The sequence below is a fragment of the Malania oleifera genome, chromosome 6, assembly GCF_029873635.1.
Source record: "Malania oleifera isolate guangnan ecotype guangnan chromosome 6, ASM2987363v1, whole genome shotgun sequence".
NCBI lineage: Eukaryota > Viridiplantae > Streptophyta > Magnoliopsida > Santalales > Ximeniaceae > Malania > Malania oleifera.
Genome location: NC_080422.1, coordinates 104,858,649 through 104,871,390, shown reverse-complemented (window position 1 = coordinate 104,871,390; position 12,742 = coordinate 104,858,649). Strand labels below are relative to the sequence as shown.

Here is a 12,742-nt window from a genome sequence, read left to right as displayed (position 1 = left end):
TAGTTTTGTAGCGTACTGACACTCTCACAAAGAGCAGAGTAGTACAAATTCAATCACTATGTACTTCAATAATTAAATATTAATAAATACAATGAAGCTCAAGAGAATTTATCATTGAGTTCCTTCTAGATGAGAATTAGCAAGTTAGCACTTAGAAGTAGGATGGATCAGCACTTCAGAAATTCAGCACTTTAGTTGAGCAAAGATTTGAGCAAGAGAGAGCAACAAGATAGCTTTCAGCTTACAAACAGATTTTTCAATTCTTTTGTTCTTGGTTATTAATTTGATTTGCAAAACCATGTATTTATAGGCTTAGAAAAGTAATTTCGTGTTGCCCAAATTTACTTGGAGTACCTTCCAAGTTTTTAGAAAATTTGAAGCACAAACAACCTTTATTTGAAAATTAAAACTTTTAAAATTTCTAACCGTTAACAGTGTTCAGACGACTGAACTATCGGGTTCAGTCTTCTGATGTTCCTTAAAGCACTGAAAATTATAGTCTGGACACAGGGTCAGACGACTTAAATGTAGGTTTAGACTTCTGAAGTCCCAGCTCAGACGACTGAATTGAATGTTAGTCTTCTGAGGGTGTTTTGCCTGTTTTGTGTTTCAACAAATAAATCTTCAGTTGACTGAACTAATTCTTCAGTCTTCTGAAGAAATTCTTCAGACGTCTGAAGTAAAACTTTGGTCGTCTGAGGGTGCATTTTAGACTTTTGAGGATACATCTCAGTCGTCTGGGCAGACCAACTTTAGAATTTTTATTTTTGGTTTGAAAAATCATTTTTGCTCTCTTGTTTTGATTTCTTATAAAACATTTTCTGGGTTTTGAAGTAAGGTCTCTTAAGTCCATAATTAAGCCTAGAAGAGCTTTTATCATATTTCCATAAGATATTTAAATACGAAGTACTTACATAAAGACTCCTTATGACTTTTGACATTCTAAACTCATAAGTCTTCATGCTTTTCTTTAGGCTCTCTTGCTTTGTCTTGCTTTGGCTCCTTCTTGTCTTCAAGCTTTAATATACTTTATGCTTTTAGCAAGTCCTCTTTAACATCCATGTTCTCATAATCTTCAAGCTTTATTAGACCATCTTTAAATCCATGCTTTGATTCTTTAAGCTTCATTTGATCATCTTTCTTTGAAATATAAGTTTTGAATGATCCTTATGAGCATTTGACTTTGTATTCACATACTTGAGTCCTGAAATATCATCACTTAATCAAATATGTTAAGTTCATCTTATTTGTTATCATCAAAACAAGATTTTAAGCCTTGTAAGGCCAACAGGAAAGAAATCTTTTACTTTGCTGTTTCGTTGACAATATCATTATCATATAGTGCACAAATCTTTCCAACCACGGTGTCCTCCACCCAGAATGGGATAGGGCTTTAGAAATAGATTTTGGATGAGCAACAGAAGACAGAGTACTAAAAAAACAGTAATAAGAGGGTGACAAGAAATCATAACAAACAAAATTGGAGATCCAATGTTGGGTACAAGTGCGTAACGTGCATTTGCGTTTTCAAACAGCTATAGGAGGATCAACATCATGGGAAATAAGATCATCAAATGAGGTAACTAGAGGCACAATAGTAGAAGTTGGAGGAGATGCTTCCTTCTTGAGTCACCGTATTTATACCTACAAATTGGGATGATCCAAGCAATGAGGACTCAAACTGGATGAAGTGTCTGTGGGTGACTATGGTGTTGGTTTTGCAAAATCTATAGTAGATTTGATGTTCTCGAACTGGCAGTGTTGCCCAGAAAATTCCAGCAACTAGTCTGACTTTCTGCTGCTGTTGGCTGTTTTCTAGGGTTATAGTATTGCTGAAAATTCTTCTATGATGATAGACATGCAGCAGATTTTGGGTTTAGACTTCGGTTTGATGGTGGTGGTAACAATTAGGCTTTAGGTTTCAGAATCATGCTCTGATACCATGTTGAATTATTGGGTAAATGAATGACCTAAACTCAATGATTGGTCTTTCCCTCTATTTATAATATATGTCAAGTACAATTGGAATGACTATAATACCCTTACTAACTCTAACAATTAATAATAATGCTAAATGACTAAATAATCATTAACACAAAATTATAACATTTTTATATCTCAGCTTTTCTTTCAAATTTTCATTCAAGTTGAAGACAGGAGGACGAATGAAAGAGGGAAATGGTGATGTTTTATAGAGGTGGGGAGACTCCCTGCCCTAACAGATTGTTGATGTGGGACAAAATGAGTAGGAGACGCAATTGCTCAAGTCATTGCTCCCCATCCATTCTATTTCCTAGTTTCACATCGGATGAGTGCTGTAAAGATTTAATTTTAACTTTAAAGGCGGTCAGCAAATGTCGGTTCATTATCCGAACCAAACTATAGAATTGCCAACTCTTTGGGTTAAAGAATTGTTGGCTTTGGTTTGGTGTCGGTTCAGCATTTTAGAAAACTGATTATTGCGGTTCAGTGTTCAGTATTGGTCAAAACCAAATCGCACTCATAGACTCAATCAAAGGAAATCACGTATCAGCCTCTCTAAAGATCTGCCTACCTTCGAGGGAATTCTAAACAAGAAGAGGTAATATTGGGATGTTAGAGAGTGAAGTGCTAATGAGAGTGGCATGGCCTGTTAGTGAAAAGTATGCTCTCTTCCAAGTTCCAAGCCTCCAATATCCTAGCCACGTTTTCTAGCACAAGGTCTCCAAGTGTTTCAGAGTTTGGGCTAGCTCCTAGAGGGAGGCCAAGGTAGGGTAGGGGCCATTCAAGGGGACTACCTGCTACCAATTTGAACTCTGATAGTAACTCTTCCCCATGTTGATGCCGACAATCCTGCAAGAACAAGTTACCTTCTTATCCTGAAATCTGCTCAAATATTTTGAGCAACAAAATGACTTTCTGGTTTTTTCGAAATTGTCCTCAAGAAGGAGCAGGGTGTCATTAGAAAACTGAAGGTGAGAGATCTCCACTTTCTCCTCACATGGAGACCTCCCCTTCCCCTGAGTGTGGAGAAGCATCCTACTAAGGGTATCTACAACAAAGTGAAGAGGATACGAGAGAGTGGATCCACTTGTCCAAGACCCCTAGAGGCTCTATTCCACTCTCTAGGTTGGCCATTGACAATGATCGACAAATGGGTTGAACTTAGGCAACCCTTGATCCACTTTCTCCGTAGTTCCCCAAAGCCTTTCTTAAGCAACGCCTTATCTAAGAAGCCCCAATTGACCCTATCATAGGCTTTCTCAAAATTCACTTTAAAAAGAATCCCATTCCTATCCTTCCTCCTAAGTCCTAACATCCTCTACTTCCTCATTAGCCACCAGCACAACATCTAAGATTTGTCTATAATGGATAAATGCAGACTGTGCCATGGTGATATATCCTCCAAAACTAATCCAAGTCTACTAGTACTGGCTTTTGACCATACAGGCTTGTAACTAGACTGATTGGTTTGAAGTCCCCGATTTTCCTAGCTCTCTTCTTCCTGGGGATAAGGGTGACAAAGGTAGAATTCACACTAGTATTCACTACATCCTTATGGAATTCTTCAAAGAACTTTAGGATTAAGATATCGACTTTCAAGGCTCCCCAATTGTCTTGAAAGAATGCCATTGTGAAGCCATCTAGCCTGGGGTCCTTGTTCCTTCACATGTAAAGGATTGTTTTTCGAATTTCTTCTGCCTCAAAAGGCCTTTCTCTGTTTTGATTACCTTTACCAGTTTTTAGTTTAATGCTGCATGTGGAAAATAATAATCCCCATCATGAAATCTTGAAACTAAATAAGACTAGAATTGGTCTGAAATGTAAAGCATGAAAGATAGGATGTTGCGTACTTCATAATATTTGTTGTGAAAATAAGATAGAATGATATTGCTTTCTAAGAGGGGTATTCCTTCAGTTTTTATAATTGGCACACAGAACTTTAATATTTTGGATGACATAGCTATCATAATTGAATAAATTTAATCATTTGTTGCTTTTTTTGGATGATTTTGTGCCATTTCTCTATTTTTTTTTAAAGACAAACAAAGAAATAAATTAAGTTAGGAGAAGGAAGTATAGACAAAAAGGATAAAGCATCCTCCACTAAAGAAAGACAGCCATAAAGAGAAAAAGAAGCAACATGAAAACAAGCAATCAATGGTGTCATTATTCTATTTGTGTGACACTTGAGTCATGGTTTTTTGTACCTGTTCATGATGATGAGCTGATGAATAGATAAGCACTTTCTGTGGTTTTCTTTTTGAGAATTTGCCCCTTCCTTTTTTTCTCTATGTTTTGTGCTTCAATTAACTAGAGTTTTGGGTGTTATATTTGGTACTCAATAATTTGTTTATTTTATAAGTGAAGATAGCTGGCATTTGACCAAGAACGTACATGCTGGTAGATTAAGGTTTAAGATTGTATTTTTGTTGAAAACTTGAAATTCCTTCTAGAAATGATGGATAATGGAAGTTTATCTTTTAAGAAGTTCCATTTGGTTAACTGGATTTACAAAAAAAAAATATTAAAAAAAAATGAGAGAAGTGGGAAGGAGCTTTGGTTTTTGTTTTCATACAGGTTTATTAGATTTAGTTCATGGTAGTCGGGTCATGGTCCGGCACAAGATGCTTGTCATAACTCATAAGCATAGCAGCATTTCAATATTCTTATATATAGGTGCTAGTTAGGGGTGGGCAAGAAAAACCTAAAAACAGAACCAAACCACAAAACTGAACCAAACCGAATTGAAAAATCAGTTGACAATTTTTTCAGTTCAATTTTGGTTCCAAATTTTTAATTTTTTTGGTTATTGGTCCGGCCCCCAGCCCCCTAAGTAACCATAATTAACCAAACCAAACCAAACTGATATACTATAAATATATATAAAAATATATTTTATATATATATATATATATGGATATAATATTATATAATATTTTAATAATTTAATTAAAAAATTCTTATTACATTAAGGTTGATGCTTAAATTTTAATGATGAATATTTTAAATTTACATGTTTATTGTTGTGAAAGAAACAATTATTATTTTTAATGACTTTAAAATTTAAATTATACTTAACATTTTGGTTTGGGTAACCATTGGATAGTAGTCTAAAAATCAGTTAACCAAATTTTGGTTTATAGTTTTAAACGGTATGATTTCAGTACACATTTTCTAAAGAAACGAAACTTCTGTTTGGTTAACGGTTCAGGGGGTATGGTTTGGTTAATTGAACCATGCCCACCCTAGCTCTAATTTGTTGCTATAGTAGTTCTTTGTAGTTATTTGTTGCCTAGTTTATTTTTCCATCCTGGTATTTAGGTGAAATGCAACATCACTCCTTATTTCGGTTTGTTGTGAGTCTGACTTCTTTCATGAGCTTGTGTTGCATAGCAAATTTAGGGTATGTCGTCAATTTTTGGTAGTTTCTTATTAGAGAGAATATTGCAGGTCAGTGGAAGATGCAAATGTATTTGTTGTGAATGATTTTCAAGATCGTCTCCAGGTACGTATCTTGTTGATATACTTGTTTGCTCTATGCTTGCAATTAACTTTTGTTAGGTTCTGTATAAGCTATTCTTTCCATAATCATATTTAGTTCTTGAAATGCACAGCAAATCCTTCCACTCCCCCCCCCCCCCCACAAACTTTAACATCTATTTTAAAGCAAAATATTTCATCTTTCCTTTCCCTTTAGTTTTGAATCAAGTAGAATAGACGTGTTCTAAGCATCCTTTACATTTCTATAAAATTTCATGAATTTATTTTTCTTCAAGAATGATTGAAGTATTCCCTAATAATAGAAATTGAGATTAAGTTTGTGATTATTTATCTCATAAATATATATATTCTTTTCTCCTGTGTTTTACTTCCTTCAACCTCCATTTCTAGGTGGTAGGGTTTCAAGACTTAGAGAGCCCCAGCAGGTCAGGCTGTGCATTGCGGGGCCAAGTCTTTCACAAAACTTGAAAATTTGTTGGTCCATGGTCAACCAGACCAGTCCAGGATGACTCAGTACCTCTCAGTATGACTTGTAGTCTTGCTGAGTTGACCATCAACTTACTTAAAATAGAAGAGGAAAATGGAGAAACATTGTTAACAAGGTTTGAACCTTGCTTGGGATTTAATGGGTTGGCTATTATTTAGCTAGTGCTATTGCCCTCTTCACTTATTGAACAACCGAGTATAATACAGTAATTCTAAAAATAAAAAAAAATATCCTACTCTGTGTGTTTTGTAAAAAAAAAAAAAATTTTATTTTCCTGTGATATTTTCTCCAAAAAAACAAACAATATTTAGTTACACTTTTATTTATTGTAGCTATGAAAAAATATTTTACATTTATAAAACTACATAAAGTATTGGTTAAATTAATAGTAAACAGTAGAAATATAAATTTAAATTTTTTAAAAAAAACTGCTTAAGTTAATATTCACAAAATATAAAATTTTATGTATGAACTATGAAATCTTTAGTTACATGCAAGAAAGTGGATATTGTGCGTATGTATTTGTTATTAATTGTTTATTTGTTTGGGTAATATTTTCAACCACAAAATTAGTTTTTTGAAAATTTTTATGACATCATAATGATACCATGTATCACTGGCTTTCTGGGTAGGGTTGACCTGCTGATTTGACTGGATTGACTCAATCTTCTCACTTCACTGAGCTCATGGCTTGGCTGGGTTTGGTAGCTTTCAATGAAGGGATTTAAGGTCAAATTGAGTTGAAGTTTTATATTAGATGTGCATCTTTTTCAAATAGCGCTAGTTTTGGGGTCTTTTTATTTTTTAAACAGTGAGAAAACTAGACAAGAGATAACATGACATTGGAATTATTATTATTATTATTATTTTTTTATAGTACAAGAAATTTTATTAATAAGAGAAGAATTTACAAGAGGGATAATGAGACATCTCCACAAGAAAATCTGAACAAACCAGAAAAAACAAAAAAAGACTACAAAGAGAAAAAATCGACGACATTCCTCCAATCTCTTTGAATCTCCTGGAAACTATTCCCTCTGAAAAAGCCAAAACCAATGCTCTGCAGTGATGCCAAATGCTGAATTTTATCCTAGACGAGCTTCCAATTTAATCTTTTCCTAGAGAAAATCCATGCATTATGTCCCATCCTTATGCCCCATAAAAATGCAAATATGCCACACCTCCATAAGGTTGCCCTATCCTTATACCAAAACCTGCAAAAGAAATGGCTGATAAATCTTCAAACGATGCAGTGCATACCCAACTCTCTCCCAGAGTACCAAAAAGCTTATTCTAAATCCTCCAAGAAAAATTACATTGCAAAAGGAAATGAGAAGCTGTCTCGGAGTTTTTGAAACAGAGCGCACTGTACATCGAGAGACAGAGCCCCCAAAGGTATTCTGATTTGCAGCATGTTATTAGAATTTATTTTACTAAGCACAACCAACCAAGCAAAAGTCTTAATTTTTGGGGGAGCCTTGGCCTTCCATATGACAGGATAAAGCGGAAATGAAAAAGAGTTAGAACGGATCAAGAAATAAAACAAACGGTTTGCAAGAATACATGCTTGACTGATCCAAGGACCAAGAACGGACATCCCTTCCCTACGTAAGGTTACATCCATTCAATAAAGATACCAAAGAAAACAACTCCACCACCTCCTTATCATTTAGAGGTCTCCTAAAATGAGATTCCAAGAAACCAATGGACTTCTCAGATCCTCAATAAAGAAAGATATGGCTCTATTTTGCTCAACAGTCAAACGAAAGAGATGAGGGAAAGAAGTGGAGAAAGCTACATTCCCTAGCCAAGGGTATTTTTAGAAATGGATATGTGAACCCCTCCTCACCTCAAGTTTAGTGTGAGGGGTGAAGGAAGAATAAATCTGAGAATTGGACCTCCGTGTACTCCCTGAAGAGCATCTTAAATTAATATTGGTTTCCCACCCATTCTCATCCAACCCAAACTTACTTCTTATTACTCTATTCCAAAGGAAAGATTCTTTTAGAGGGAAGCACCATAACCATTTAGCTAAAAGAGCGGTGTTTTTAGACACCAACTTACCAAGACCTAGCCCTCCTTCCTTAGATCTACAAACCTCTTCCCATCTAACTAAGTGGTCCTTGAGCCCCGATACCAGTCCACAGAAAATCTCTCATAATCCTCCCAAGCTTACTAGCTATCCCCATTGGAATCCTGAACACAAACAGAAAATAAAGTGGAATGCTAGAAAGACATGCCTGAATCTGAGTAATTTTTCCCCAAATATTGAACATGTGACATTGAAATTATTGATTGATGATTTAGAACGAAAAAGCTGTATGATGAGTGAAAAAGATAGAACAGATGGAATCGAATTTTGGTAAATTGGAAACATGGCTATAAGATTTAAACCAGAGATGTATTTATCTTAGATTCTTAATTTAGTACAAGGGCAGAGGGAGGGTATTGAATTTCGTTGAACTTATGTAGCACGGATGAAGCTTGGAAAAGTATGTAACACCCAATGCATAAGGCTGCATGCCATTGGGGGCTAGGAAGATTTATTCTTGGAAAGATGGTTTCTGTGATTTGAACTTGTGGCTTTCATTTTGGATGTAACACCCTTACCATTGAGTCAAGGCTCTCCCTCTTATGAATCTTGGAATTTTTATTTTTTTTTAAAGGAGCAGTTACATGAAAGGAATAATTGCCCATTCTGTGTTGTTTGTTGACATGTGCCTTACTTCATGGAATAAAATGCTGGATGGTGACAACAGTGGGTATTTTTTGAAATAAGTTCATTATGAGGACTGGAGGATGTTGAGATGTGAGTGTGGCTGGACATTGGAGGATCCAAAAAGCGAAGATAAGGAGTTTGAAGATGTCACTAGTTGTTGGTTTTTATCTTTTATTTGATGCATGGTGGAAATTTATTCTGAACCATGAGGCCTGTTTTGCCTTTGGTGTAAAATGTTGAATAAAATAGTTTAAAACTGAAACTTGAAAGTTTAAATTTCTTGTTTCCGGGCTTATGCCTTCTGATGTAACGCCCTTGGCACTTTTCCTGAAATTTATAATATGAAAGATTGACTAAATTATTTGAAGTCTGATGTTCTTGATGTTGGTTGTGTTTGAAAATTTTGTGTGATTGATGATTTGCTGATTGAAAAACGAGCCTTTGTTTGATTGTTTCTTGTCATATTTTGTTTATATGGTGAATGACCGCTATTTTCCCTTTATGTTCCAATTGGTTTCTGCAGAGAACATTATCCTCTTTGGAGCTGCCTAGGGCTATTTCTGTTGCAAATGGGCACTCTACAACCATTTCAGTTGGTGCCTCTGCTTCAAGTGAAAACAAAGGAAGGACAGATGGGGATGCTCATGATGGAAGTTCTGGCACTTCTCAGTACATTGGGAGGCCAAGGCAAAAGGTTCATGATCCTGCTCGAGATATCTCTATCCAAGTGTTGGAAAAATTCTCCCTTGTAACCAAATTTGCCAGGGAAACGACTTCACAACTCTTTGGTGATAACCATGGTGATGCATTTGGTATCAATGAGAGGAGAAACTACAATCAGTCTGTCCTTGATTATCCTCACAAGGGACACAATGATGCTGAAAAACCTCCTGTTCCTGATGAAATTGCTGTAGCCCCAGATCCTCTGGAGGTAATCTTCTGTTTGCTTCAGCTACTTTAAAATAATATTAGCATTTCGAGGGTCAATGTTACTTTTTATTTTGAGAAAAAAATTAGGAATGTCTAAAGTAAAATTTCCTGTTTTGGTTCTTTTGCAATTATTTTAATATATTTTATTGTAAAATTTTGATATATAATATATGAATTCATTGTCTAGATAGGCTAACATATGAACTTCTATTGGACTCACAGTTTAGTAATCTAATCTTTCTATATCCTGGTGCTGTGTTATACTTAGTGGGTTGTGAATTATGACATTAAAATTTTAGTAGTTGAGCTACTTTTTAAGTGAAGTATTTTTTTTTTTTCCTTTTAATTATTTGAGTTTTAGTTTTGGGGGCGTGCAAACAACCTCTTGCAAGAAAGGCAAGTTAAGACTATGTACTATAGACCATTGTGGTCTGCCCCTTCCTTGGACCTCGCATATGTGGGCTTTTTGCATTGGGCTGCCCTTGGGGGGGGGGGGGGGTGGGTGGTGTTGGGTGATTGCCAAGTGCCAACTTTTGTACATATTTTGTATGAAGTGGGTGAGTTTACCCCCTATTTAATAAATCAGCTCATCGAATGACCTCTCTTCTCCCTATCTCTCTCTCTCTCTCTCTCTGATGAAGTATCAACTTCAATCTCAGGTGCATCGACTGGGAAGGATGTGATCATTGTCGAAGTTGTTTTCTTGTCATGTTTCTTCCTCTTGGTGAGACTCTCTTTGTAATTGGTTTAATAGGTCTAGGGTTCTTGTTTTGTGCTCAATTATTATTCGTTTTTCAGGGAAGTGGTGAATTAAAATCTCTTTATTGGGGTTCATTAAAATTTTAAGGTTGATCAAAAGGTGATTAGCATTGATCATGTAGATAATTTGTCTCTTTCGACTTTCTAAATTTGTAGGAAGGTTCACTTAATTTTAATGTTGAAAGTTGATAAATTTTAGGGAAATTTGGGCTTATTTGATTTTGGTTCGGTGCTCGTTAAGGATCTTGGAGGACAAATTTCTCATTGAGGGGAATGGCTCAGTTTTTGTTTGGAGAAATTTAAAATCAGGGCTGTCCTTAATATGTTTGTATTTCGGAGGGTGTGGAAATGTTAGGTTGGAAAGCTTTCTTTTTTTCTTTGAAGTACATAGCTTCTACCAATTTTGAGGGTTTGAAACCAATGGGTGGTAAGTTTTGTTGGTGATGTGCTGATAGTGGTTCAGCAAATGTTTGAAAAAGCAATGACGTGGGAGGGAAAATTAGTGATTTTAAGAAGCTCTTGTTGGCGGATGTTCTTAGATTTGTTTTGGCAAAGGCTTTGAGCACTCTTGCCAAAGTTCCATCCCAATTAGTAGAGATTTTTGAGTTCTAGCATCTTCTTCTTGGCAATTTGGTATGTGGGTTTCTTTCGAATCTAAATTTAATATAATGATTTAAATGGGCCTTAGGGTATTGGATTGTCAAAAGAGAACGGTTGTGTGCTGATGGGTTGAGAAGAAAAGGCTTTCTAAGCCCAATGATGATGCGGGTATAGGTAAGTTAAGGGGGTTGGCTTGGGTAAGTCTAGTATGGTTGCCATGGCCCCTAAGAAATTAGGAAGGTTTGGTTACAGGTATGGATTTTGAGTTGGATCAAGCTAAGTCGACTTTGGGTTTTAATCTCAAATGACTTAAGTGCTAAAACCACGTGAATAAGGAAGGAGAAGTACATAATGTTGGTGTATAGAGAATAGGTCTTGAACCTTTTTGTAGTTTGAAGACTCAGAAGATGGAAATCAAGCTTCTCTTCTCAATGTTCAAGTGAAGTAGATTGAAGATAAAATGCCAGAATCGAGTGTTCCTTTTAAACGAGTTCTTTCTTCTTTGTTGTTTGATATTAGAGTTTGGCTGAATTCTTTGAATGTTTCTAGTTCGAATGGGAATTTTTAGTTTGATTTTGATGAAGAAATAGGAAGTACGTGTGAATTTGAGAAAGGCTTGCTTTTTGATCAAATTTTGATAGAGACCGGACTTCATAAGGTTGGTAATTTGTTTGTAACTCCATGTTCTAATTTTGTGGATGAGCTTGTGAATGAGCCTAATGCTCTAAGTGGTTTGGAAGATGTTCCTTGGTTTGATTAGTTGGAAGACTAGGTAGCTAGTCTTGTGAAGCTCTTTGAAGAAGCATAGGTTGGTGTCACCATTTGAGGATCATTGAAAATTGGGCGAGAGATTTGATCGAGAAGGGTTCTTTGGCCATTGTTCTTGATCTTGAGCTTGAAAAGTGAGGAGGCATGAATAATTTCTTTAAAGAATTGAGTTGTGGAAGAGAGGTGGTCTTTAAGGAGATGAGGAGTTGGCGAAAGACCAAATTCAAATGGGTCAAAGATGGTGATTATAAATTTTCTTTCTTTCACAGGCCAGCTAAGTGGAAAAAGAAAAAAAAATTTATTTGGGAGCTAAATTTGGGGGTGGGAGAGTTATCAATTACCTTTGTCGGATTGCATTTGTGATTGCTAATTTCTTTCATAATTTGTATTCAAAGGAGGACTATTGTAGATTGATTATAGAAGGGTTGGAGTGGAATCCCATAACTGAAGAACATTTGCATTGGTTAAAGAGACCTTTTGATGAGGAAGAAGTGAGGGGGATGGCTTTTGGGATGGAAAGGGATAAGGCACTGGGTCAGGATGTTTTTAATATTGCTTTCTTCCAAGACTGCTGGAAGGTTTGTAAGCGTGACTTCTTTAATGTTTTTATCGATTTTTATGGGAATGGGGTCTTGAGCAAGAGCAATAATTCCTCCTCTATAGTTTTGGTACCTAAGAAATCCAAATCCATCAAGGTAGAGGATTTCGGACCTATTAGTCTTGTCTATAAGATTATCGCTAAAGTAGTAGCTATTAGGATGAGTGTGTTGCTCGATGAGACTATCTCTAGTGCTCAAACTGCATTTGTTTTTTTGGGGGGGGGGGGGGGTAGGAGGAAAATGGTGGATGCTATTCTGGTGGTTAACGAGGTGGTGGAGGATGTTGGTAGGAATAAGAAGAGGGGGTTTGTTTTCAAATTGGATTTTGAGAAAGCTTAAATTGAGTAAGTTGGAGTTTCTTGGATAAAATCTTTGCAAGAAAAGGTTTTGGTGAGT

The 12,742-nt window shown here is 35.9% G+C and overlaps 1 protein-coding gene across 1 annotated transcript in view; it reads left to right on the top strand.

Moving 5' to 3' along the window:
• Positions 1 to 12,742, top strand: part of LOC131157348 (uncharacterized) — a 98,958-nt gene that overhangs the window by 26,619 nt on the left and 59,597 nt on the right. Inside the window, exons 6-7 of the mRNA XM_058111422.1 lie at positions 5,434 to 5,488; positions 9,214 to 9,621. Coding sequence (XP_057967405.1) covers positions 5,434 to 5,488; positions 9,214 to 9,621 — 463 coding nt within the window. The remainder of the gene's footprint in view (positions 1 to 5,433; positions 5,489 to 9,213; positions 9,622 to 12,742) is intronic.